This window comes from Mustela erminea, chromosome 10 (assembly GCF_009829155.1).
Source record: "Mustela erminea isolate mMusErm1 chromosome 10, mMusErm1.Pri, whole genome shotgun sequence".
Lineage (NCBI taxonomy): Eukaryota > Metazoa > Chordata > Mammalia > Carnivora > Mustelidae > Mustela > Mustela erminea.
The window spans coordinates 44,277,196-44,302,812 of NC_045623.1; the positions used below are offsets into that span (position 1 = coordinate 44,277,196).

At 38.6% G+C, this 25,617-nt stretch overlaps 1 protein-coding gene across 1 annotated transcript in view; it reads right to left on the bottom strand.

Moving 5' to 3' along the window:
- Nucleotides 1-1,671: 1,671 nt before the first annotated feature.
- PTGFR (prostaglandin F receptor) overlaps nucleotides 1,672-25,617 on the bottom strand; it is a 46,309-nt gene continuing 22,363 nt past the window's right edge. Inside the window, exon 3 of the mRNA XM_032302927.1 lies at nucleotides 1,672-6,162. Within this exon, the coding sequence (XP_032158818.1) occupies nucleotides 5,860-6,162 (303 nt within the window). The 3' untranslated portion in view covers nucleotides 1,672-5,859. The remainder of the gene's footprint in view (nucleotides 6,163-25,617) is intronic.

The window sequence follows — 25,617 nt, forward strand, 5'->3', positions numbered from 1 at the left end:
CTTAAGAAGAGAAGCCAAGTACACATGTAACAGTGGGGCAGTTTCTATGGATATTGAAACTGTGCGTGCCCTTAATCCAACAATCCCACAGAACACAAGAAAGGATAAGGATGTGTATATTGAAATAACATAATTGGAAAGAGAGAAATGACCAAAACCAAAACCAGCTCTGTTTCGGTAAGAAAATTATTATTTAAATTATAGTATACTTCTTATATGTAAGAGTATTTAGTTGTTAAAAGGAATGCTCTGCATGTACCAATATGGGTTATTGAAGAACGAAGGTTTTACAACACAACAGTATGTCTAGTAGAATCTCCTTTTCTTTTTTTTTTTTTTAAAGATTTTATTTATTTATTTGACAGACAGAAATCACAAGTAGATGGAGAGGCAGGCAGAGAGAGAGAGAGAGAGAGGGAAGCAGGCTCCCTGCTGAGCAGAGAGCCAGATGCGGGACTCGATCCCAGGACCCTGAGATCATGACCTGAGCCGAAGGCAGCGGCTTAACCCACTGAGCCACCCAGGCGCCCCATGAATCTCCTTTTCTTAAACTAAAATTATTTCTGTGTATACTGGTATAGGATCTCCTTATTTAACACGGGAAAGTTAGCACTATGCCAACAGAAAGCATTTTGTTAATTTGGGGTTTTACCAATTGGATATGTAAAAAACTCAAATAGTATTAAATACAAAACTCTAGGGGCACCTGCGTGGCTCAGTGGTTTGGGGCCTCTGCCTTCGGCTCAGGTCATGATCCCAGGGTCCTAGGATCCAGCCCCGCATCAGGCTCTCTGCTCAGCAGGGAGCCTGCTTCCTCCTCTCTCTCTCTGCCTGCCTCTCTGCCTACTTGTGATCTCTGTCTGTCCAATAAATAAATAAAATCTTTTAAATAAATAAATAAATACAAAACTCTAAGGGTTCATATGCTTGTATAAGTGAAAATGTAAAGCACACTTTATTTTTTTAAAAGATTTTATTTATTTATTTGAGAGAGAAAGAGAGTGAGAAAGAGTATGAAAAGGAAGAAGGTCAGAGAGAGAAGCAGACTCCCCACGGAGCTGGGAGCCCAATGCGGGACTCGATTCCCAGACTCCAGGATCATGAGCTGAGTTGAAGGCAGTTGCTTAACCAACTGAGCCACCCAGGAGCCAGTAAAGCACACTTTAAAGCCAAAACACAGTTTCTTTATATTTCGGCCATTCTGCCTCTACTTTGCTATGAATAAGGATATATATAAAATGGTATTTTCGGGACACCTGGGTGGCATAGTTTAAGCATCCAACTCTTAGCTTCAGCTCAAGTCGTGATCTCAGGGTTGTGAGACTGAGCCCCATGTCGGGCTCGGTATGGGAGCAGAGGCGGCTTGGGATCCTCCCCCTCTGCCCCTTCCCCTGCTCATGTGTGCACGTGCTCTCTCCCTCTCCCTCTCTCAAATTAAAAAAAAAAAAAAGAAAAAAGAGAACAAGTTTTTTCACTTCTTATTCTATATTGACTTTTTAATCTTCCAAAATTCCTATTAATTGCAAACAGCGTATGTGGCATTTATTCTGTCTTATAATCTTACTGATTATAGGCTAGTTAGAAGAATGAATTCTAAATGCTTTCATTCTATGATTTTCTTAAATAAATAAAAACTTTAAAAGAAAGAGTTCTAGTTTGAATTATGTTAGAAAGGCAAGCACAAAAATATTTGACCTAATAGGGAAATCTTTCATGCTGTCCAATTATTTTCAGTTCTCTTCAAAGGCATATCATAGTATTACACTAACCTGCTTCCTTGAAGGTAGTAGGCCATCGATTGCTTTGGCCAGAGATGTGTGAGCAAAAAGAATATGTCTTACCTCCAGGTGGAAGCTCTAAGAGCCAGTTCATGATTTACCATGCTTTTTTCCCTGTAGCAAGACAAAAAGCAACATAGAAGATGGTGGGGGCTTTGTCACCTAAAGTCTGAGTGATTACAAGGGGCAGAGCTCCCCTTCTGAGTGGACATGAGCCATGGGTGAGATGTAAGCCCTTTGAGGGTTCACGGCATGAAGACTTGGGCGGCCATTTGTTATCACAGACATGTCTCTGCTATCCTGACACATCTAGGCCAGTGTGTTTTGGAAATTATCAGATTCCCATTAAAATTTATGACCTGCCTAGGTGACCCACAACAACAAGAAAAAGAATCAGGAAACAGAGACCAAAGGTAATAAAAGAAAACAAGTGGAAAATTTTCCCACCAAAGATATAAAAATGGAAGTTTAGGTTCAAGTTCCAAGCTTTATACGACCTTCCTAAAAACAGCCACTCTTGGTTAACACTAGTCCAAGTTTATTGTAAATCATTTGTTGGAAGTTTTAACTAGTCAAAACACTAAAATTCCATGAGTTGCACATTGATACAAGCCACAAAATATACATATCACTGTTTAATTTCATACAGTCCAGCAAGTATGAAGAACACAAAATATATTTATTCACATAAAACATTGTATCTACCATTAAAATACCTCAGTAATAAGCTGAAGTCCAACATTATTTACCACATGGTAAAATATTTGACACCCAGATGAAGAAGTGAGAAAATGTGTATACCCATCCCATGTTTCATATTCTGACCTTTGTTTATTAATTTGTAGCAATGGTGGTGATACAGGCAAAGCTAGCAGCAAGTTTCAAAAAAGTTCATCTATGTGTTTAGCAAGTGCTCTTACCTGGGGTCTAAATTCAGATTAGACACAAAACTAAAGCAGGTTTTTCTTTTAAAGACTGAAAATGAGCAAACAAGACTATTTATTTCATAAGACAGATGCGTATGTGTGTGTGTGCGTGTGTGTGTATGTGTGCGTTAACTTTTAGGTATTTTGCACTTCAGCAATGCAAATAATTACACGGAACTTTCAGCCTTTAGGAAAAAATTTAGAATATTTGTGTCACTTAGTTAAATCCTCAGGAAAAAGTGTGAAACAGTAGGAAGTACCTACAACTAATTATGAGTCAGCATTACCTGTCTTTGTTTATAATTCGTAAAAACCCATTTGCTGTTAGCTTTTGTCTCAGTTTTTAAATTCACCAACAAAAGAAAAAAACCTGCATTTACAAGTCATTTGCCTAGAATAATCAATTTCCCCAGAAGTAATATGATCAGATAGTATGTGAAGTTGCTCAGATACTACTTTACCCAATGAGAAGGATAATTCAGTTGCTCTGATGGTCTAATTATAAATTTTAAAACAGACCTTAAAATTCCAAAATTGGTTAACCTGGTGAACACTATTTGTGCTACTCATTTCTAATAATCGGAACAAAGTAATTTTCACTTTAAACATTTCTGTGAAATATGTTGCTGGCAGCTACACTCTATTATTCAACATACAAGATGCCAAACTACACTGAGATATATATAATAACAGAAATAAAATTCTGAAGTCAGATGTATGTATACTGTGTTCACTTTATTTTCCTTGGACAAAAGGTCTAACACAATGTAAACACATATTCTTCTATTACATTTTTTTTTTCAATTTTTGGTGTCTACTTCTTGGGTTTAACCTCATTATAAAACCACCTTAGTTGCCCTAAACCTGTGCTCAGATAATGAAGTGAATCCCTCCAGGACATGCAGAGACTGACTGTCCTGTCGTTCCCTAATACCTCACACGCCCATGCATTCCCACATACGGTAAGGTCACAGTATCTCCTCGATATAGATGCTCATGGCCAGAGTGACGTCTTAAAAACCATGACATCAGAAAAACCATGATGCTATTTACCTAAAAGCCTTAAGGAGAAGAGGTCTGGAGCCCTGAATGAGAGTTTCTCTGCACACCTCTCCCAGGTCACAGTACATGGAAATTTTGCTGCAATATCCTATCCAGTTTAAGGAGAAAGGATGAAGCTATGGTTCCTTGTGCCTCAGCTCCCAGGACACCAACACTCCCTTAAGTAGCTGTGGGAAATAAATGTCTCCTCTAAGCCAACTAAATGTTCTGGGTTTTAAGTGCCCTTGAAACACATGAGAGCATTCATGTAATGTAACAGCAATCAGAAATTGCAATGGCTTTTTTTAAAAGTATATACATTGGATATTTAAATATACATATACACACATATACATATCAAAATAACCAATATGTAATTGCCATTTTAAATAAAAATGCAAAAGACTTTGCAATTCCATGCTCATTTTGCACCAAAAAAAAAAAAAATCTTGTCTGTAACTCAATTTGGCAAGTATATCATGAGCATCCACTATGTGTTCTATATATGAGAATAGCCTAACTTTGTGTGACTCATCATTTACTGTTCTTAAATTAAGAATATCATGTGTCCCTGTGTGAGTCTGCTCTTTAAATTCACTGGGAAAAGTGTTTCCTTTAAAATCTTCAATGAGGTTATTTGCTTAACTTCTTTTTATTTGTTCATAAGAATTTACCAAAATTCACAAAAGTGGACAACTTCCAATGTGTATTACCAGTCAAAAGCAAAAATTTGTGAATGTAATAATTTAAGTCTAGCTGAAACACAGAGATTTCCTGAAGAATGTGAAATCAGTCTCACAGAGAAGGTTAATTTTTTAAAATGGACCACAGGTAACGAAAGCAAAAATTCTTTGACAGAGGCAGAACTACCTACCCTATGTTCTGATGGCCCCAGAACATTTTCAATGATCATGAAAATTGGGGGGTTGGATTATACAAAGAAGCAAAGAAGTCTAAAGTATTACTGGAAATTTGGGGAGAGATCATTATCCCCTGATCTCTTGTACCCATAATAATGATCGCCAAGTGGCTGACTAATTGCCAATTTTCCCCTTGACACAGGTAGCATAGGCTCTAGAAGATGATATCATACAGATTTAATGAACTAGCTTTCAATAGAAATTTTTGATATGTGTATGTGTCTATGCATGTGTGTGTACGCATGTGTGAAGAAAGCACAAACACACTAGCTACAGATAGTCTTGGAATATTATATATAGACTGTGTTTCTTTTGTTCTCTAATACAGCAATGGCAGTTCAGAGTAGCGCTCCTTTGCCAACATGCTTTGTACCTATCACGGGGGTTTAAGCTCTGTCTGTTCCCATTATCCTTGGCATGCTTCACAGGAACTGCTACCAGGCAAATTCCCCTATGTAGAGTCTTGGTTTCTCTAAAAATCGTTTACTGAATTTTCAGAGGAAGATATTATGTGAGAACGGTAAATCTATGACTCACACAAGGAAACCTTCAAACACAATAATACAAGCAAGAAGTCATATTTGTCAAAATGACAAGAATAGGCTCATTCTAAGGAGGCACGTGAGGTCAGGCAACCTGATGTCCACATCTGGTGTCATGGAGGTCATTGTAACAAGCCACAGTGAACCCCATGAGACAGGACCATTCATACATTGATTGAAGGCACATACTGAGCGGTGTAATAGACCAGACCCAACAGTGAGGCTGCTCCCCTTCACTGAGCCTCGTTTATCAGGAACAGTTACAGAGCAATGACCCCGAAACAGCTATTTCATGTGCAGGTTAAGTATTAAGATGCTGTTGGACAAATAAGACACACAAAGGCTTTAGGCTTCAACAGAGTCACTCATTGCAAAAGCGTGAATAACACAAAGAAGCCCAAAACACTTTTTCAGTGTGACTCCCATGGCATTATCATACTATGTTTACCTCCAGTTGAAATAATAATAATAATAATAAGGGAAAAGATAGAATTGCACAGCGAATTTCACAAATATCAACATCTGAATCCGACAAAAGTGCCTCCAAACTAACTGCTGAGGTCTGAATTTTCCAGTTAGGCTTTCTGTCTCCATCCAATTAACTGAAATATTGACAAAACTTTCCTAAATGCTGCCCTAGACCTACACTGCCTTACTGTCCTATTAAACCAGGTGCTGGCTGATTTATTTTCTCTGCAACTGGGGACTCAGAAATAGCAGCAACCTTTAAGGAATTTTTAATGGAGCTAAGCTCCCACATGTGCAAGCTAATGACATGGACCCCACAGCAGCGCCGGGAGAGTTTGTAGAGATTCTTCAGGACCGCCTTCCGCAGCAGAATATACACCCAGGGATCTAAGATTTGATTCCACGTTGCCATTCGGAGAGCGAAAATTGTTGTTTCACAGGTCTCCCGAGAATGATCTCCGTTTATTCCAATGTTGGCCATTGTCACCTGCAGAACAAGCAAAATAACAAAATCCATTGATACAGATAATTTCTCAGTGCCAGAGTTGTTTAACTTAACTAGCTAGGCTACAAGGTATCCATTTCACTTTCCACAAAGTGATGTTATTTTGCAAAACACTGACATAAAGAAATGAACAGTAGCAGCAACAATGACGTAGATATCTGATTCCTTTGAGTTTATATTGACATTAAAACTACAAAAATTATAACTTACATGGCAAGTCAAATGTGCACAAATAGAATGACCCAAGAGAGGACAAACACTGATATCAATAAGTAACTGACTTTTTCTTACTTTTGGGAATGGTAAATTCAAAGCCAACACATGTGCGTATGTTTCCATGAAAAAAACACTTAAGTTTATTTGTAAATAAAAGTACAGATAAACTATAGATAAGAGGTTTTTAGAATGAATTCAGAGCATCTGATACAATTTGCACATAGAAATGGTATTGTTCCAGAATGTCACTTTTAGAGTTTTCTGCTTGGTAACTACAATACCCATTTCTTCTTATTTCATATTCCCTTCTCTGCATCCCTCACCCTTGCCTCAACTTGCCTAGAATATTCCAAAAATGCAATGGAACTTTCTAAGGGTTTTGAGGAAATGATTCCCCTTTACAGTACCCTGGAGTTAACAATAACAATGTATATTTTGGTTCCATGTATCCATTTCCTGATCACCCATGATGTTAAAAAGGAATAATTTTGTGGAATAAGTTCCATAAGAGGTCCCAGCTACAACTTAAAACTGGCCTAATCACTGAGCCTAGCTTTGTGAAAACAAACAGTTGCAGAACAGACATACAAGAAGGCTTTGAAAACACCTTGGCTATAAATAAATAAATAAATAAATAAATAAATAAATGTATGTAAGAATAAATGAACAAAAGGTGAAACTGAAAAATTAAGGGAGGTTTGGACCATTACACCACCAGCCTTAAGAGAGGATATAACAAAGCCTAAAATCCAAATGAAAAGAAAATCAAGTCTTTCTTGTCTTCTTAATGGACCATTATGAGAAGGAAATGTCTTAATTTGGCCTGTTGATATTAGTGGCTGAAGGATGAATGTCCCTTATCAAAACCTTCATTATCTACACAACAAAGTACCAGCTCCTTAGCTGGTTCCTGGATGACACATCTGAGGTCTGCCACAATCTCATCTCCCCTGCACATACCCGATGCTCCAGCCTGCCCTGAAGGCCCTCACCTGTCCCAGATGCACTGTGCCCTTCTCAGCTTCGGCTTTATTTTGAATGCCTATTCCCCCTTCCTCTCCCTGGTGAATGCCTGTCCACACCTCAAGCCCCATGTAAAAATGGGCTCATCACCATGAAAGTTTCCCCAGCTTTACCAACAGGGATTAGCAAGTTGCTCTCTCCTCTGTGTCACCACAGCCCCCTGTCCACAGCCAGTTACCTCACATCCCACACTGTATGATAATTATGCATTTGTCTCTATATCTATACACATCTCTTTTTTTTTTCTAATATCCAGTAAAAGTTGACACCTAGGATGTACTCAATAAGTGTTGGAATGAATAAAACTATATTATTTTCTATTCATTGAGACCATTTCTAGAAGCATAGGAACTAGTCATCAGAGGAACATCTGATCATCCACCATAACTGTCTAATATTTTGAGGCTTAAAATGTTTCTGAAAGCTTTAATACAATGCCACCCACTAGTAAAGGATTCCAAAGTTGTTTATTATCACTCAAAAAAACAAAACTAAACAAAACAAAGGATCTTGCAATCCATGCAAATTCCTTGGGAAATGGTTCTTTGCTTCAGGGTTCATTTCCTAGGGAAATAATATATCAAACTGCAGGTCTAAACATTCCGAGCTCAGTAAAACCAACCAAGTTTCAACACAGAAAAAAAAAAACAAACAAACAAAAAACGCAGTCCTCACCCAATAGTACCTGGGTCAGGTATAGACACTATGTCCCTGTTCCCCAAGTTAACCATTAGGATAGAATAAATAAACCTATATAGCCCAGTTTCTCTTAGAAGAAAGCAGAGCCAAGACCCAGATATTTTCATTTTATATTTTTCTTTACTCATCAAATTTACTCATCAAATATATATTATCTATTCTTTTATTCTGAATGATTGTCTTGCTGGATGGAGTATTCTTTTTTTATTTATTTATTTTCAGCATAACAGTATCATTATTTTTTCACCACACCCAGTGCTCCATGCAATTGATGCCCTCTCTAATACCCACCACCTGGTTCCCCGACCTCCCACCCCCCTCCCCCGCCACTTCAAACCCCTTAGATTGTTTTTCAGAGTCCATAGTCTCTCATGATTCACCTCCCCTTCCAATTTCCCCCAACTCCCTTCTCCTCTCTAACTCCCCTTGTCCTCCATGCTATTTGTTATGCTCCACGAATAAGTGAAACCATATGATAATTGACTCTCTCTGATTGACTTATTTCACTCAGCATAATCTCTTCCAGTCCCGTCCATGTTGCTACAAAAGTTGGGTATTCATCCTTTCTGATGGAGGCATAATACTCCATAGTGTATATGGACCACATCTTCCTTATCCATTCGTCCATTGAAGGGCATCTTGGTTCTTTCCACACTTTGGCGACCGTGGCCATTGCTGCTATAAACATTGGGGTACAGATGGCCCTTCTTTTCATTACGTCTGTATCTTTGGGGTAAATACCCAGGAGTGCAATGGCAAGGTCATAGGGAAGTTCTATTTTTAATTTCTTGAGGAATCTCCACACTGTTCTCCAAAGAGGCTGCACCAACTTGCATTCTCACCAACAGTGGAAGAGGGTTCCCCTTTCTCCACATCCCCTCCAACACATGTTGTTTCTTGTCTTGCTAATTTTGGCCATTCTAACTGGTGTAAGGTGATATCTCAATGTAGTCATTTTGTTTTTTTAAGGAACTTAAAAAAGAGAGAGAGAGCACATGAGCAAGGAGGTGGGGGCAGAAGAGGCAGAAGGAGAGGCAGACTCCCTGCTGAGCAGGGAGCATAATCTGGGACTCAGTCCCAGGACCCTGAGATGATGACCTGAGCCAAAGGCAGATGCTTAACCAACTGAGCCACCCAGGAGCCCTGAGAAATTCCATTTTAACTGAATTGCAATGGCAGTTTTGGAAAAGGAACCTTATGTAAGTTACTGAATCCATCTCCAATAAACAGGTGACTTTTAGAGTCAAATATATTTGTGGTGATTGAACCATACAGCGTTTGTGAAATAGAATATTTTATCTCTGCAATAGTGACTGCAAAAAAACTTCAGGAGGAAAAAATTACTCTTATGCAAATCCAAAAATATAGGTTTAAAAAAATGTAAAAATTGAATTATAGAGGCTCTAAGAGGATACTTCTTTATAACTATTTTTCCATATTTAAATTATATAAATGTCTAATCCATTAAATATAAACGGTAACAATATTTCAGTCATTTTCCACTTACTGACTACTCATTAAGATTTTTAAAACAGCATTTTGAGCATGGTAGATGATTTAGAGATAAGTAAGACAAAAATACTACAATGGGAGGAAGACAAGAGCGTATGGTATTTCTTTTCTTTTCTTTTCTTTTCTTTTTTTTTTTTTTTGTATGGTATTTCTTGTACCCCAGCTATAGAAAAGCTGCAAAATATTGCCACAAAATACAAACATTTGTACAGAGTAACTTTTTATTTTCTACTGGGTATATTGATAGAAGACTAACCAATGACCCAGTTGACAGCACATTCCTGCCTCTGCTGGAAGACTCTCAGAGTTGCAAAGAAATGAGAAAAGTTGAAAGAAATGAGAAAATGGGACATGCTGGGTAGATTCCTTCCCCTTTGGAATGGGACAATACCAACCATATGTGCATCTTTGCTCCTTCACACCAGCTGAAGAAATGATGTGTAAAACAAGCAGTCGGGAAAATTTTAAACTAATTAGCACATAGAGAAGAAAAAATGTATTATACCTGAAAAATCAAAAAGTTCACCAGGATCAAGAAGGTTCATTCGTAGAATCCATGTATTTTCATTTGCTAATCCAGTCTCTTCCCCCAGGCCGGCATTGTTTTTGTTTTGGGGTTTGGTTTTTTTTTGTTTTTTTTGTTTTTTTTTTAGTCTTTTTAGTGAGAAGATTTATGCCAGAACTCGTAGGAATAACCGTTCATACGGTTCTCAGCTACTAGACTTACCAAATAATGCCGTAACTTCCTTTTCTGACACTTCTTAAGGGAATAAAATATAGTCATTTATTCTGAGATACCAAATATAACAAAATGTAAAATAAATAAAATGTATATATGTTATGTCACATGTGATCACTTCTTTAAGAAAAACTACAGAAAATGTAAAATAAATAAAATCAAAAGATATACACTAGAGACCAAATAGAGAAAGTACTAAGTCACAATAAAGATAAATTATTCCTAACTGAATGAGAAACTACACAATTAAGAAAACATCCTTATGACAAACCACAGACCCCTCAAAGAACTTGACCACTATGAAAACACAGGCCAGCATGAGTCCAGAGAACTGGTCATTCCTGCAGTTATGGGATCCTGAGTCATGTGAAAGGCAGAAAGTCTCCTGTAAACCAGAACGTGCCACATGGGAGTGAGACACAGCCAATAAAACTAACAACAGAAAATAGAGCTGAGTATTCCCTGTGCTAGGAAGCCTCTTCCTACCTGTAGGTCAAATAATCATCCTAGCAACTCTGGGACATTTGCCTTGTTATCTGCATCTTACAGATAAGCAAAGTCTGGTTCAGCAAGATAAGGGACCAGTCCATGGGAAACATCAGAGCCTGTCCAGGGCCTGTCCTTCTAATGACCTCTCTACTGCCTCCAGGCCCTGAGGTGCTCAAACTTCCTACCAAATGACACCCAGAAAGAGTAGAGAAAGCCTTCTGAGGAGTGGGAGATACGATGGGAAGCAGTTGCCTGAAGGAACAGAGACTTCAACAGCAACCACACCGAGGGAAGGACACCTTTAGAATCTGTTTCAGCACAAGAAAAGGGCATTTCCTGGCTCTGTGTTCTTGCCACCTCTCCTGCCAACATCCCCACCCACCCTGAGGCAATGCCGGGATGGAAAGGGAAAACAATGCAGAATGGAGGCCCTGTTCCTACCATAAAAATGCCTGAAGAAGCCTTTCTCTTTCTCCCTTTAGATTAACACAGATACACACACCGCGCCCCTAAGACAGGCCAAGGATGACAAGACAGGGGCAACTAACCAGGATTTAGGATTGATGTCTCCTAGTCAGGGGGACCCAGGGAATTCTGTTCAAGTTTCTTAGCCCAAAGCTAGAGATGATATCAAGTAAACAATTATGTGTTCATGTGATCACTACCACCAAGATACAAGTTCATACCTCAGAAAGTGAAGCAGGAATGTAACTAAACAGATTCTCAGAGCAAAGAGAGACAAAATATGATTCACTGATCATGAACACACATAAGTCCACATCGCCTCACATGAGAAGACAGGATCACCATACATCTTAGAGAAAGCAGGGAAGTTTCCATTACCCAGTCCAGTCCTCTTTATAAAACAGAATCCCTTACAGCTGTCTTTGTGTATCTGATGGAAAAGATTCAGCACGATCCATGGGACAATCTCTTCCATTTAAACTGTGTGAGTTATTGGGGCGCCTGGATGGCCCCACCAGTTAAGCATCCAACTCTTGATTTCAGCTCCAGTCATGATCTCAGGGTCATGAGATCAAGCCCTGAGTAGACTCCATGCTGATCGTGGAGCCTGCTTAATATTCTCCCTCTTCCTCTTCTCTGCCCCTCCCCTCCCCATGTCTGCAAACGCACTCTCCCTCTCTCTAAAAATAACTTAAAAACTGTGTGAGTGGTTGAACATTCTCTTGTATCATGAGCTGAAATTTACATATTCTAGTTTGGGCCTCCAGAGCATCCTGGATTAAGTGCTGTAAGCTTTTCACATACTTTAAAAATAACACTAACTTCTATCTATTTCTCCATTTCTTCTACTGCTTGTCATAAAACATGGCTTGCAAATGCCTGGCTGTCCACTGGTTTCTTGATCTTCCTTTAAAAAATGCACTTGTCGGAAATAAAATTTACACTCTCTATATAGTCAATCAAGGACAGAGCTCAGTGTATAAATCATTGCTTAAAATCCATTCAAACCCCCCCCCCTGAAAAACAATCTGAGGGTTTTGAAGGGACGGGGGGTGGGAGGTTGGGGTACCAGGTGGTGGGTATTATAGAGGGCACGGATTGCATGGAGCACGGGGTGTGGTGCAAAAATAATGAATACTGTTATGCTGGAAATAAAAATAAAAAAAAAAAAAAATGGAGCGGGCCAAGAAAAAAAAAAAAAAAATCCATTCAAACCACTTCTATCTGTGCCTCCAGGATTACCTCAGGTAGTTTCTCCTTTGAATAAATCCTAACTCCTAAGACATTATAGGGAATAAGCTTCTCACTTATAAGATGTACTTCTAGTGAAGCGAGACAGCCTTCACATTTCCCTGCTTTTTTCCAAAAATTTTTTTCCAAATTATTTACTTCCAAATAATTTCCAAATTATTCAGAATTATATGTATGGATATATAAATATTTAGACATAACTATGCATGGTTTAAGTCCCATATCTGTGATTCAATCTTAATGGATTTGCATTGTGGTATAAATATCCAATTCTGGGGGCACCTGGGTGGCTCAGTGGGCTAAGCCTCTGCCTTCGGCTCAGGTCGTGATCTCAGGGTCCTGGGATCAAGCCTCACGGCGGCCTCTCTGCTCAGTGGGGAGCCTGCTTCCCCACTGCTCCCTGCCTGCCTGCCTCTCTGCCTACGGTGATATCTCTCTCTCTCTGCCAAATAAATAAATAAAATCTCTTAAATAAATAAATAAATAAATATCCAATTCTGGAGCCTCAGATATGGAACCAAGGGCAGGACCTTGTACACTGGATCCACTCGCAGGAAGTCTCTTAAACCCACACCCTGTCCACCCAAGTTTGCTGTCTTATCATTTAAAAACCAGATCATTCTATTATGGGCTCCTAATTGTCCTCCAGACACGATTCACTTATTCACTTATCTTATTTCAACTTGTTCACTGTATTTGTCAGGTATTTCATAAGTGCCACAACATGTCATTCTACCTGTCCTTTCCTCTCCAGGAAGGACCTGTCTAAATCCTCTACCCTTCCCACCCTTGCTTCCCCAGGAGGCCTTCCCTAACCTCTCTGTAGCTCATAATCTCTCATTCTACACTTCCATCACACTTGCCACCATTCCACTAGCATTGATAGACACCATATCAGTACCATGTGCAAAATACATTATAACGAAAAAATGTCAGCATAATAGTTCTTCAATTATATTGTGCCTTCTGTCTTTACCTTCTTCAGATCTTTCTCCTCTACTTTTGACAGGATAATTGGGGAAAGACTCCCACAGCTGACATGAGAAAGACAAGAACTAACATTTACTTTCAAGCACAGAATTTTGGAGGGTTAAGCAGAAAGTAGGACAGACAGCCCCAGATTCAAGAAGTCAGGAATTCAAGGTGAAAAACAAAAGAAGTAAATGAAAGTTTATGTGAACTCCTGTTTCAAAGACAGCCTCTGACTCTGAGACCATTCATCTCTAGCCTTCCCAGAGAGCCTAAGTACTTAAGATTAAAGGAGCCTGCTGCAATTAAAATTAGTTTAAAATTTTTAGTTTTTTAAGGTGAGAAACATGTATTTTTACTGTTTACAGAAAAGGGTCCCTAGTCTCTGGTCAAAACTGAGAATCCTTGTGAATGATAAAGAACAAAGGCACAGAGGAAGAGATTCTTACCTGGCCAGATCCCAGCAGGGCTTGGGGGCCTAGAAAGGGCAGGGGGCAGGGAAGAATAAGTCAAAATGCTACAACAGAGATTTCTCTGCCTTAGCAGTCCTAATCTCGGCTAAGAGTTTCTGCTATCCCTGGACCTTTTGCGTAAGAAGTTGTTAGACTCAACAGGTAACACTGATTAGTCAATGTGTTCGATTTGACTCTAGAAGAGTTTTGGCCTAGCTACAGTTGGCCATTGACTATTCCTGTTAGTGTGTGACAGGTCCAGCCACAGAAGAGAGGCAGGAAGACCAGACCAGTCCACTGGGGTGACTTAGGCCCCGGAGGAACAATGGAATTCCTTTGCCCCAGTGAGTCTTTAAGAAAGGAGAAAGGGAGGGAGAATTTAATATCCTTTAACTATTTCATCCTCACAAAACTCCCAGGGGGAGTTACTATTTTTCTGATACTGCAGATAAGAAAACACAGTCACAAAGACATTAACTTGCCCAAGTTCCCACTGCTGGTAAGTGGCAAAGGTAGGATTTAAACCCATCTATCTGGCTTCAGAGCTTCTGATCTTAATGGTTTACTAAACCATTCCCAGTAATGAGACCAATAATCTTATGTTAGATTTATGAACAAGATAACAAGCAGAAAATAATAACAAGCATTTATGAGTACTTCGTATGTTCCAGAGGCTGTTTTATTTATTTTTTAAAGATTTTATTTATTTATTTGACAGAGCAAGCACAAGCAGGGGGAGAGACAAAGGGAGAGGCAGAAGCAAGCTTCCCTCTGAGCAGGGAGCCCCATGCAAGACTCAACCCCAGGACCCTGGGATCATGACCTGAGCCAAAGACAAACACTTAACAGACGGAGCCACCCAGGTGCCCCCAGACACTATTTTAATATTTTACATCTATTATCGTATTTAATTCTGTTAACAACTCTTCGAGGAAAGCAGTACTTTGCCTCTGTCAAAAAGAAGGAGCTGAAGCATGGAGAAAGAAGTTAAGTAATTTTCCCGAGGTCATGGAATAAAAAGTGGTGGGGTCAGGAGTTGAAGAGCTGGAGACGGTGAGTGAGGGTGCATGTATTGGCCTCTTTGGCATTAGTAGATCTCATTTTTAACTCACTAGGTTTTGTTTTTTGTTCTCGGTTTTTTATTGCTTGTTTGTTTGTTTGTTTTAGATTGTATTTATTTTTTTGACACACAGAGAAAGAGAGATCACAAGTAGGCAGAGAGGCAGGCAGAGAGAGAGGGGGGAAGCAGACTCTCTGCAGAGCAGAGAGCCCAAAGCGGGGCTTGATCCCAGGACCCCGAGATCATGGACCTGAGCTGAAGGCAGAGGCTTATCCCACTGAGCCACCCAGGCACCCCAACTCACTAGGTTTTTGTTTCTTTCTGCCTATATCTGGTGTTCTTTCTAGCTGATTCTAGCACTTTTTTACCCAGTATTTCTATTAATGCACTTTCACTAAAATCTTTTGTTAAAATCAGGAATGTATGCTATTAAATATGTCGCTCCAAATCTCTCGTGTCCATAACAACAGATTTAAGTGACAGGTCAGTCAGTTGGGTCAAGTACCACCCAGCTGAGGGGTCCTTCAGAAGCATGGCTGTCACAAAGACACAAGGGTAAAGGAAACCTACCTGTCCTGGAAGGGAAGGATTTCTTTATATTTACTAAAAGATAAAAAGTGATGTAGACAATAAGACAAAACTCAGAATCCTTTTATTTCTTTCTTCATATCTATCCCATGATGAATTGCATGATTTTCCTTTCAGTATCCACTTTTATCATTTGACTGGTCTTTAGATGTCCTATTGGATCCTGTTTAATTTTTTTAATCCCCACTTATAATTGTTACCCTTATTCCATCCTTTCTGTTCTGATGAAAATAAGTGTTCTGCACTGATGAAAATAAAAAATCAATAGGCAGAATTGTTAGATTTTACAAGAAAACACGTGTATGAGAATATATGTGTTTGTTTATATGTCCTGCCTTGTTACAAAATAGTTTGAGGCATTTTACTTTGAACTATGCTTTTAACAGTACTATAAACTCTAGTTCTTTCTAGTTGTGATTATCTATCACAAACCCATAGTTAAGCTAACAAAACACGGATTATGCCTTAAGCATTGGCAATGATAGATGCAGAAGACATTTTCATCCTAATCAAGAATTTTAACTAACATGTCATATCTAAAGTAATTATTTGCAACTCTATGAGTTAGAGAGAAAAGAGTTAGTTGGAAATTAGTTATGGTATTTGAGCCACCCTGTTTCAGGAACAAAAGACTACTTTGTTGATGACACTGTTTCAACAGCAAAAGGAGACTGGGGAAGGTGTTTCAGTAAAACATCTGCTCTGAAACCTACTATGCTTTTCCAAAGAGAAACTTCTTTAACTGGCAAAGTTTATTTATTATTACAAAAGTTCAGAAAGAATTTCTCAAGTATTCTCTACGTTCTAGGACAATAATTCATTAGTTAATGAGAATCTTCAATGAAATGAGTGTCCCTTTAAAAATAAAAAGATAACCATGATCCATTCTTCAACTGTCTCAGCAGCAGATACCATACTCCATCAACCCCATCAAGACTTTGTCTTGTGGCCTCCTTTATCCTCAGTGCCGTGCTCCATACTTGGGATATAATAGGCACTCAATAAATACCAAGTGAAGAAATAAATCAGTAAGAAGGAGTTTTAGGGTCCATGGAGGCCACAAACCATGGCTATTGTTTTATACTGTGCGGGGCAGATGGTGGGTGCCTAACTATTAATCGGCATACAACCTTCTCTATAATGCATAAAACTATCTCAATTTACTTCAGTGGCCGATAGTCATCATAAATGAATAGCTTTCATCAAGTTCATGATACCATTATGTTCAACATCCAATAGAAGACAGATTAAGTGGGTTGTGGGATCTTAGGTGGGAGTAAGGACATCTTTTAAAATTTATTTTACTTCAGTTATTTACTTCTTTATTTTTGGTAAGAGACTAAGTTATTTAAAGTGGTGAACTTGGACCTTGAAAGTTTAGCATAAGCATGCCACCTGTGTATGTTTCTGGTATGATTTTAGGGATGCAATTATGATGGCATTTTTGCATTCCATTAATCATCACTTCCCTCAGGCTTCAAAAAGTCAATCAGATACTGTCATATCAGCATAATAATAATAATTTTAAAGATTTTTTTATTTATTCATTTGGCAGACAGAGATCACAAGCAGGCAGAGAGGCAGGCAGAGAGAGAGGAAGGGAAACAGGCTCCCCGATGAGCAAAGATCCCGATGCAGGGTTCAATCCCAGGACCCTGGGATCATGACCCGAGCTGAAGGCAGAGGCTTTAACCCACTGAGTCAACCAGGTGCCCCAATAATTTTAAAATAATAATAATAATAAGTTGCACTAAATTCTTTTGTTAATTAGAGTTAAGACTGAAAGACCAGCGAGCATTGCCTAAAAATCAATTTTATTAAAATATAAAAACTTACAACTTTATGCCATCCAAATTTCTAAATAAAGATCCCCATATCTTTTTATAAAATGATAAAAATCAGGGTACCTGGGTGGCTCAGTGGGTTAAAGCCTCTGCCTTCGGCTCAGGTCATGATCCCAGGGTCCTGGGATCAAGCCCCACATCAGACTCTCTGCTCAGCAGGGAGCCTGCTTCCTCCTCTCTCTCTCTGCCTGCCTCTCTGCCTACTTGTAACCTCTGTCTGTCGAATAAAATAAATAAAATCTTTAAATAAATAAATTAATAAAATGATAAAAATCCAATTTTTAAATAAAAAGAGAATTTCTATAATACGAATATATAGTTATTAGGTAGAGCTGATGTTCTTTATGCAGAAAATACTAATTGTCAGATTTCTTTCACCTAAGAACTGACAGTTGCTAATATGAATTATATCTGCTGTCAATGTAGCTGAAGCCTAGGCTTAGAGTAAAGCATAAGAAAACTTCTGAGAATGTTTCAAATGGTCCACTAGAAAGGATACATCAGCCATGCTATCATTTATCCTTAACAAGGGGTTCATGGTCCTGCGAGATCTGGCTTTTATGAAGCCGACTGAGTCCTCCATGTATTTTATGGATAAGTCGTGATTATTTCTACAAAGAACACAAGTTCACTCCATCCCTTTTAATGAGTTACTGTAACCCATCTATGAAATGTCCTCTGACTCACTACTGACCCCATACTTTTGCTTCACAGAAGGCACCTCATTCCCATTCCTCTCACAGGTCATGATGCCGATCATGAGTACTTCCTTGTCATGCTCCTGACTGAGCTATTGCTCACTGCCTCACACGAAGCTTGCTGAACAATATGTGGTGATCCCATTCTTTTTTTTTTTTTTTTTTTTTTGTCCAATCTTGAGGAGCTCTATTACAAAAACCAGTGGCCTGGCTTCCTTCCAAGCAATCACTGGTGTTCTTGTTCTGCACCCTGATGTTCTGGAAGATCTGCAGGTGAAACTGTTTAGGACCCTGGATATCTGGGGCAAAGGGAGTGTTTGGACTATATAAGTTATACATGTCAATTGACACCACACATGTCAATCACTCCTGCTGACAAATGACATCAAATAAAGCAAAAGGCAAAAACACCAGCACATGCTTAATGAGCTTCAATCATCTCCTGCCGACTATCTTTAGAAAGATTCATACCTATAGAGGAGGTTCAGGAATGCTCCTGCCCCCTGGGACTTCAGTAAGGTGTTGAATTTGATGCTACATTAACCCTATACTTCAGTAGGTTCTCAGAAAAAAAGCCTTCCATTTTCTGTTACTGAATAGGATATCACTGTGAAATAAAGGTCTAGAAATAACTTTTTAGCTCCAATGAGTAACTTAAATTGTGTATAGTTCTTGCTAGTTCTTGCAGTACAGTGGAGGACCTCAGTGGGTTTTTGTTTTTTTTTTTTAATTTTTGTTTTTTAAAGGCAAATTATCCATCTGGTATAAACAAGTTTTATTATCAGGGCACTTGGGTGGCTCAGTCTGTCAAGCATTGGACTCTTGATTGTGACTCAGGTCATGATCTCAGGGTTGTGAGATTGAGCCCCATATTAAGTTCTGTGCTATCCACCCCACCCCTTTTTTTAAAACTAATAATAATAATAATAGTCTCAGTAACAAACCAACATCAACTACAGTTCTCCTCGTATAATAATTATGTGACAAACTATTATATAAGCATATTACCAATTCCAGAAGACTGCTTCCAATTTTTAACAATTGAATTGGAACAGTTTCTAAGATTTCAAAGCAACACACAAAATATTGTTATATGACTTTTTATATTGTGATATAATAAGGAATTTGGCTGGCCATTGTCCCTGATTCCTGGGAGGGAAACTGTAAACCTTTGGAATTTCTTAAATGATAGATATGTATTACTCATGGTGGGCCCCTGGAATCACGGGTGTTTGTGCTAATGAGGTGATTTCTGGTAAACCCCTAGGTAATTTCAGGATGGGGGCAGGCCAAGGTGGAAAAACCAGTCATATAATTACAGATGGTCCCTAACTTACAATGGTTCAACTTGGGATTCTTCAACTTTATGATAATATAAAAGCTGTACATTCAGCGGAAACCATACTTCAAATTTCGAATGTTAATCTTTTCCCAGGCCAGCCATATGCAGTAGGATCCTGTCCCATGTTGCTGGGCAGCAAGTGGCAATGAGACGAAGTTCCCAGGCAACTGGTCAATCACCGAGGTAAACAAATGATACATTTATAACTACCCATACAACTGTTCTGCTTTTCACTTTCAGTATAGTAGTCATAAACTACATGAGACATTGAACACTTGATTATAAAATAGGCTATGTATTAGATGATTCTACCCAACTGTAGGCTAATGTAAGTATTCTGAGCATGTTTAAGGTAGGTTGGGCCAGTTAGGTCAGTAGGTTAGATGTATTAAAAGCATCACTGACTTGTGATAGTCTCAACTTAACAGTGGGTTTATCAGGACCTAATCCCATCATGAAGTCAGGAAGATGTGTGACGGGTTGGGGTTTTGAGCCAGGAGGTGTTGGCATGAACTCCTGGAGACTGACACGGTCAACAATTCAATCAATTGAACGTAGGTAATGAAACCCAATAAAAACTCTGGGACACTCAAAGCTACTCAAAGCTCAGGTGAGCTTTCCTGGATGCTGCTACAGACGGATGAACTGGGAGGGTGAAAACATCTTGAAGACATGGAAGCTTAGTATTAGGGACCCTGCCAGATCTCACCCCAAGGGTCTCTTCTTTTGGCTAGCCTGATGGGTATCTTTTATAATAAAGCTGTAAGCATAAGGACAGCATTTTCCTGCATCCTGAGAGTCATTCAAGAGAATTAACAAACATGAAGAAGTAGCGGGAACTCCTGATTTTGTAGCCAGTTGGTCAGAAAAGCAAGGATCCTGGGAATCCTCAGGCTTGCAGTTAGAGTCTGGAGTGAGGGCAGTCTTGAGACGGTGCCCCTAATCTGTGAAATGTGAAATAACTCCAGGCATGTAGCATCGGAATTGCATTGCAGGTGGCTTGCTACATCTTTGAACATGTCAGAGTGATAGAGGTAACGTAAGGCTGGAAGTACTGCCGTAGCCCTGGACAGCTTCAGTTTAGGCATCCTGATACTGATCTTGCATGGTGGGACTGGATGCTATTTTCATACCACTAAGAAGCAGTTGGGAGGATAGACATGAACTTTTCAATTAAGCATGATGGTTATCCCAGGTATAATGAGCAGTAGAGAATTTTCAGCGTTTTGTTCTAAGTGTAGAGTTTTGAATGGAGTTATAACACAATCCCGCCTATTGACATTGAAAACAAATATTCTATTATAGAAAAGATTAAGTGTTGGAACTGGAAACGACCTTAAAAATCATGACGCCTAATTTGTTCCTATCTCAGGGAAGAAAACAACCAAGGCCAGGAAGATCAGTGATTTGCCCAATAGCTACTTAACATCTGAGCTGGGACAAGAGAAGATCTGTAATATCTAAAATCATACTGTGATTCTCATGCTCCTTGTGGTAAGAACTGCTCAGGAACTAAATAAAGCAGATAAATTCTAGTCAGGCTGTCTTGCCACTGACAGAGACAGCAAAAAATGGCCTGCTTCCTCCTCTCTCTCTGCCTGCCTCTCTGCCTACTTGTGATCTTTCTTTATCAAATAAATAAATAAAATCTTGAAAAAAAAAATGGCATTCAGGATATGATCAAATGTCTTGTCTTCTATTGATCATTAGAGTAACACTTTCAATGTCTTCTTACATTTCTGCTGACAAAACATAATAAAAGAGGTAGCCAATGCAGATATTCATCATTCTAGAAGCATTTATAAAGCATCTATTATAAATCAGTACAGGGCATTTAGAGATGTCAAGATGAACTATTAGGCCCCCCTTTTCTAGTGGAAGGATCTTCATCCTTCATAAAAACATAAATGCAGCTGTTTGAGTTCTGTGATCAAGGCCACCAGGGAGCACTGTGAAGAAAGTTGTGAGTATTGTGGAAGGGACTTCTCTGCCTAACTAAGGAATCTGGACCTTATTCTGCAGACATGTCAAGTCACTAAAAGTTTTTAGGTAATGAAAGGAAACCAAACTTCCCTGTTACATACATGGGACATGACCTTGCCAACTTGCTTGAAGCTCTTGAAAGGAAGGTTTATCCTGTTGCTTTTCTCTCTATGTGGCTCCATGCCAATAGTGACTTTTCCAAAGCTATGAAGAAGGTATACCCCTAACTTTGTATTCTTCAGCCTTTATGATAGAAGTCTTGTGATAAAGAATGTAGAATTGATTCTTCATCTGAACAATGAAAACTCAGTTCTGTCATTCCCGGCTCAAGTGAGGAGCATGAAGAAACTTGAACCACAGAGAAAGAATCGGGCACCCACAGCTGAGATGTAAGCACATTCAAGGACAACGCCTCACACCTCCAGCCCCTTGAGTGGCCAAGGCACTGTCTGGAAGGAAAAGCAAGTAAGAGACCCTGGCTGCAGAAGTCCTTCCAACACGAGGCTCTCTGATTCTATAAGGAACAGCAGAGGGTGATGCTGTTGCTTGTACAAACTTCTGCTTCTCAGGATTCCAGGGACTCAAACTGATATACTCCATCAAAACATGCAAATGTAAACTAATCATACAAAAATAATATATTCATCTAGAAGATACAACAAAATCTTTATTGAGAGGTCTGGCAGTTAAAATATCAGTTTTATTTTCAGACAAAGCCAGACTGAGGGGCATCCTACAAAACAAAGCAAGAAGCGTCAAGGTCATGACAGACAAGGAAAGACCAAGGAGACATGACAATGACTGCTGTCATGACCATATAAAGCCGGATCTTGAACTGGACACTGGAACAGGAAAAAAGACATAAGTAGAGAAGCTGGTGATCTAAATAAAGTCTTTACCTAGGTTAATTACCTTGTTCCAACGTGATCTTTTCATTTTGATCTTCGTACTACGGTAAGACAAAATGTTAGTATGAGAGGAAATGAGTGAAGGATATCTGGGAACTCTCCACAGTAATTCTGCAAACTCTTTGGTACATCTAAAATTGCTTTTTAAAAAATTTAAAACATACTTTTTTTTTTAATTTTTTTTAATTTTTTATTTTTTATAAACATATGTTTTTATCCCCAGGGGTACAGGTCTGTGAATCGCCAGGTTTACACATACTTTTTTTTTTTTTAAGAAATACAGATTTTAGAGTCAGAATCCTGGGTTTAAAACATGGTTCTATCAGTTTCTAGCCATATAACCTTGGCAAATTCCTTAATCTCTCTGTGCCTTACTTTCTGCCAGTGAAATGAGAATTTAAAACAATTTTATAAATGAGTAAGATAAAGGAAAATATTGTCTCTAAATCCTCAGTATTGTGTCAGATACATAATAAGTCCCTAAAAAATTATATCTAATATTTGCTTATGAACATTACTGTAATTATTATAGTTGTCATTACTATAGCTATTATTATTATTATTAGGATTTTCTGGTTCTGCAGTCACTTCAAGAACTAATAAAAGCTCAACACTACTGTAGATAGTATGCATTTATCCTTTTCTTCGTTTCGTTAGAGACAGACGGAGTAACCCTGCTCAAGTACATTTTGGGACTAACTAAATCAACCAGTCTTGGGTGTGTACAGTTTGCTGAGTGTGGGGTGAGTGCAGTGGGAACCAAAAGGGACAAGTACAGAGATGGAGAATTTTTATTAGCCTTGAACAAGTATCCTCATCAAGTTATATCATTCTCTCTTAATGAGTAGACAATTATATACCAGCAGCAGCAAGACATCACCAGCATCAAGCAACGCATACACTGCTGATTTACTGTCAGTTACAATCAGATCTCTGTGTGCCAGAGATCTGCTCCTCAGAAATCTGGTACTGATAATTTTTCTGGATTGTATGCCACTTTTAGATATCTTAGGTAAACTTAACTATACAGTTCCCAAGAGTTAGGAATGTATCAGGACAATATGTGAACTAATGAATTACCATGAATGAAATAAATGAAATGAATCAATGAAAACCCTCTAGGTCTCTTTTTTAAACAATAACAGACAGTCCCCGATATACAAACTTTTGAAATATCACTCATTTGTAAGTTACCGTCTAGAGTGCAGAATAAAGCTCACCATAATGTAGCATCTACTTATGGTGTAAACTAATTTAAAATATTGTACCACTGACATAAAAAAGTTAACTGAAGTGAAATTCTGTTGCAATATTAGTAAACCTCACAAAAAAACAAAAAAGTTGTTTTCTAAATTGAACTTTATATCACATCTGAATGCTATATAGAGTTCCAATTTCTGGAATACCTATTTCCTTGTTAGTCCAAAGGTACTCACACTTCTCTTTCACAATCTCCTTTACCCCAAAACCTGTTCTCCAAATCAGACTTCTAATCATGACCACTCCCCATGAGTTTTGAATCGAACTATTTCTCCTCCTTCCGCTGCTCTAACAGACTTACCCCTAGGACTCACCCTCAAACAGCATTACTGCATAATTTAAAAAGTGAAATTTCTGGGAGAGAGTTCAATCTTTTTGCAGGGCAATGTGGTAAAATATATCTCAAGCCTGCATCAGGTAGTTGCTCTTCAAAGTACCAATTCCATGTCTATGAATCGATTCTCATCAAGTAAACAGAAATAGTGGGCAAAAATCCACAGGACATTCATCTCAGTGTTGTTTATAAAACAGGAAGTAGAAGCAACCCCTAACAATATTGGTTATAGTACACCTACACAACGGAATAGGGGACCTCAGATCCTCAGGATTCTGCCAACAACCTGAGTAAATGTTGAAAAGTATTCTTCTCCCAAACCTCTAGGTTAGGGCCCCCGCCTGCTCATACTTTGTTTTCATTTACCTGAGCAGAGAACCCAGCTGAACACACCCGGACTTCTGACCTACAAAACTATGATATTTTATTATTTTTTTAAGATTTTATTTATTTGAGAGAGAGAGACACAGAGAGAGAGAACACGAACAAGGTGAGAGACAGAGGGAGAAGCAGACTCCCCTGCTGAGCAGGGAGCCCGACTCCCCCATCAGCCTTGATCCTGGGATTCCAGGTTTGCTGGTGGGTGCTATTTCACCCACTTTAAAATATTAGAATTTGTTATGTGTAATAAAAAGCTAACAGTATTTATGAAGGGCTTAAAATTAAGAAAAGTTCTTTATCCGATTTCAGAAGTCTACAACAGCCATTACACTTAATGGAGAAAATATAGATACATTTTAAGGTCTGGAACAAGACACGGATACCCATTAATACTACTACTGCCTAACATAACATGGCAATTCCTGACTAATGCTTTGAGGAGAAAATGAGGCATATAAGAATCAGAAGAAAAGAGATAAACTTTTGTTATCTAGAAATGGTTAGAATCAATAAATGATTAAAACCAATCAAAAAGTTCAACAAGTTACTGAATATATGACCAACTTAAACAAATCAGACACTTCTCTAACTAACATTACCAACCATAGAACATAATAAACATACCATTCAAAACAGTATATGGGGCACCTTGGGCTCGGGTCATGATCTCAGGGTCCTGGGATCGAGTCCTGCATCGGGCTCTCTGCTCAGCAGGCAGCCTGCTTCCTCCTCTATCTCTCTCTCTCTACCTGCCTCTCTGCCTACTTGTGATCTTTCTCTGTCAAATAAATAAATAAAATCTTTTAAAAAATCGCATAGAAATTACAAAGGGTCGAGGAATTTACTTAAGAAATAAACAAGACCTTCTAGAAGCTATTTTTAATTTGTCTTTTTCTGTATTTTTCCAATTTAATATAATAAACATATATTACTTTGCTAATAAAAATATACCATATCAATGATGATATTCAAAATAGGTAGACCATTGGAACCAATAAATCAGAATGCCACTGTCAATAAATAAGCAGTTCAGCTTTGTACCTTATAATTGCTAATTAAGTGATTGTTATATTTCTCTCTCTCTGAATTGGCTGGGAAGACAGAATACAGGCTTCTACCTTCTCCAAGGTTTTTCCTCTCAGTTATTTCTCCTATAATCAGGAAAAGGGAACAGAGCACAATTAGATCAAGAAGGCAAGATAGTTTACTGAAAAGATTGCAAGC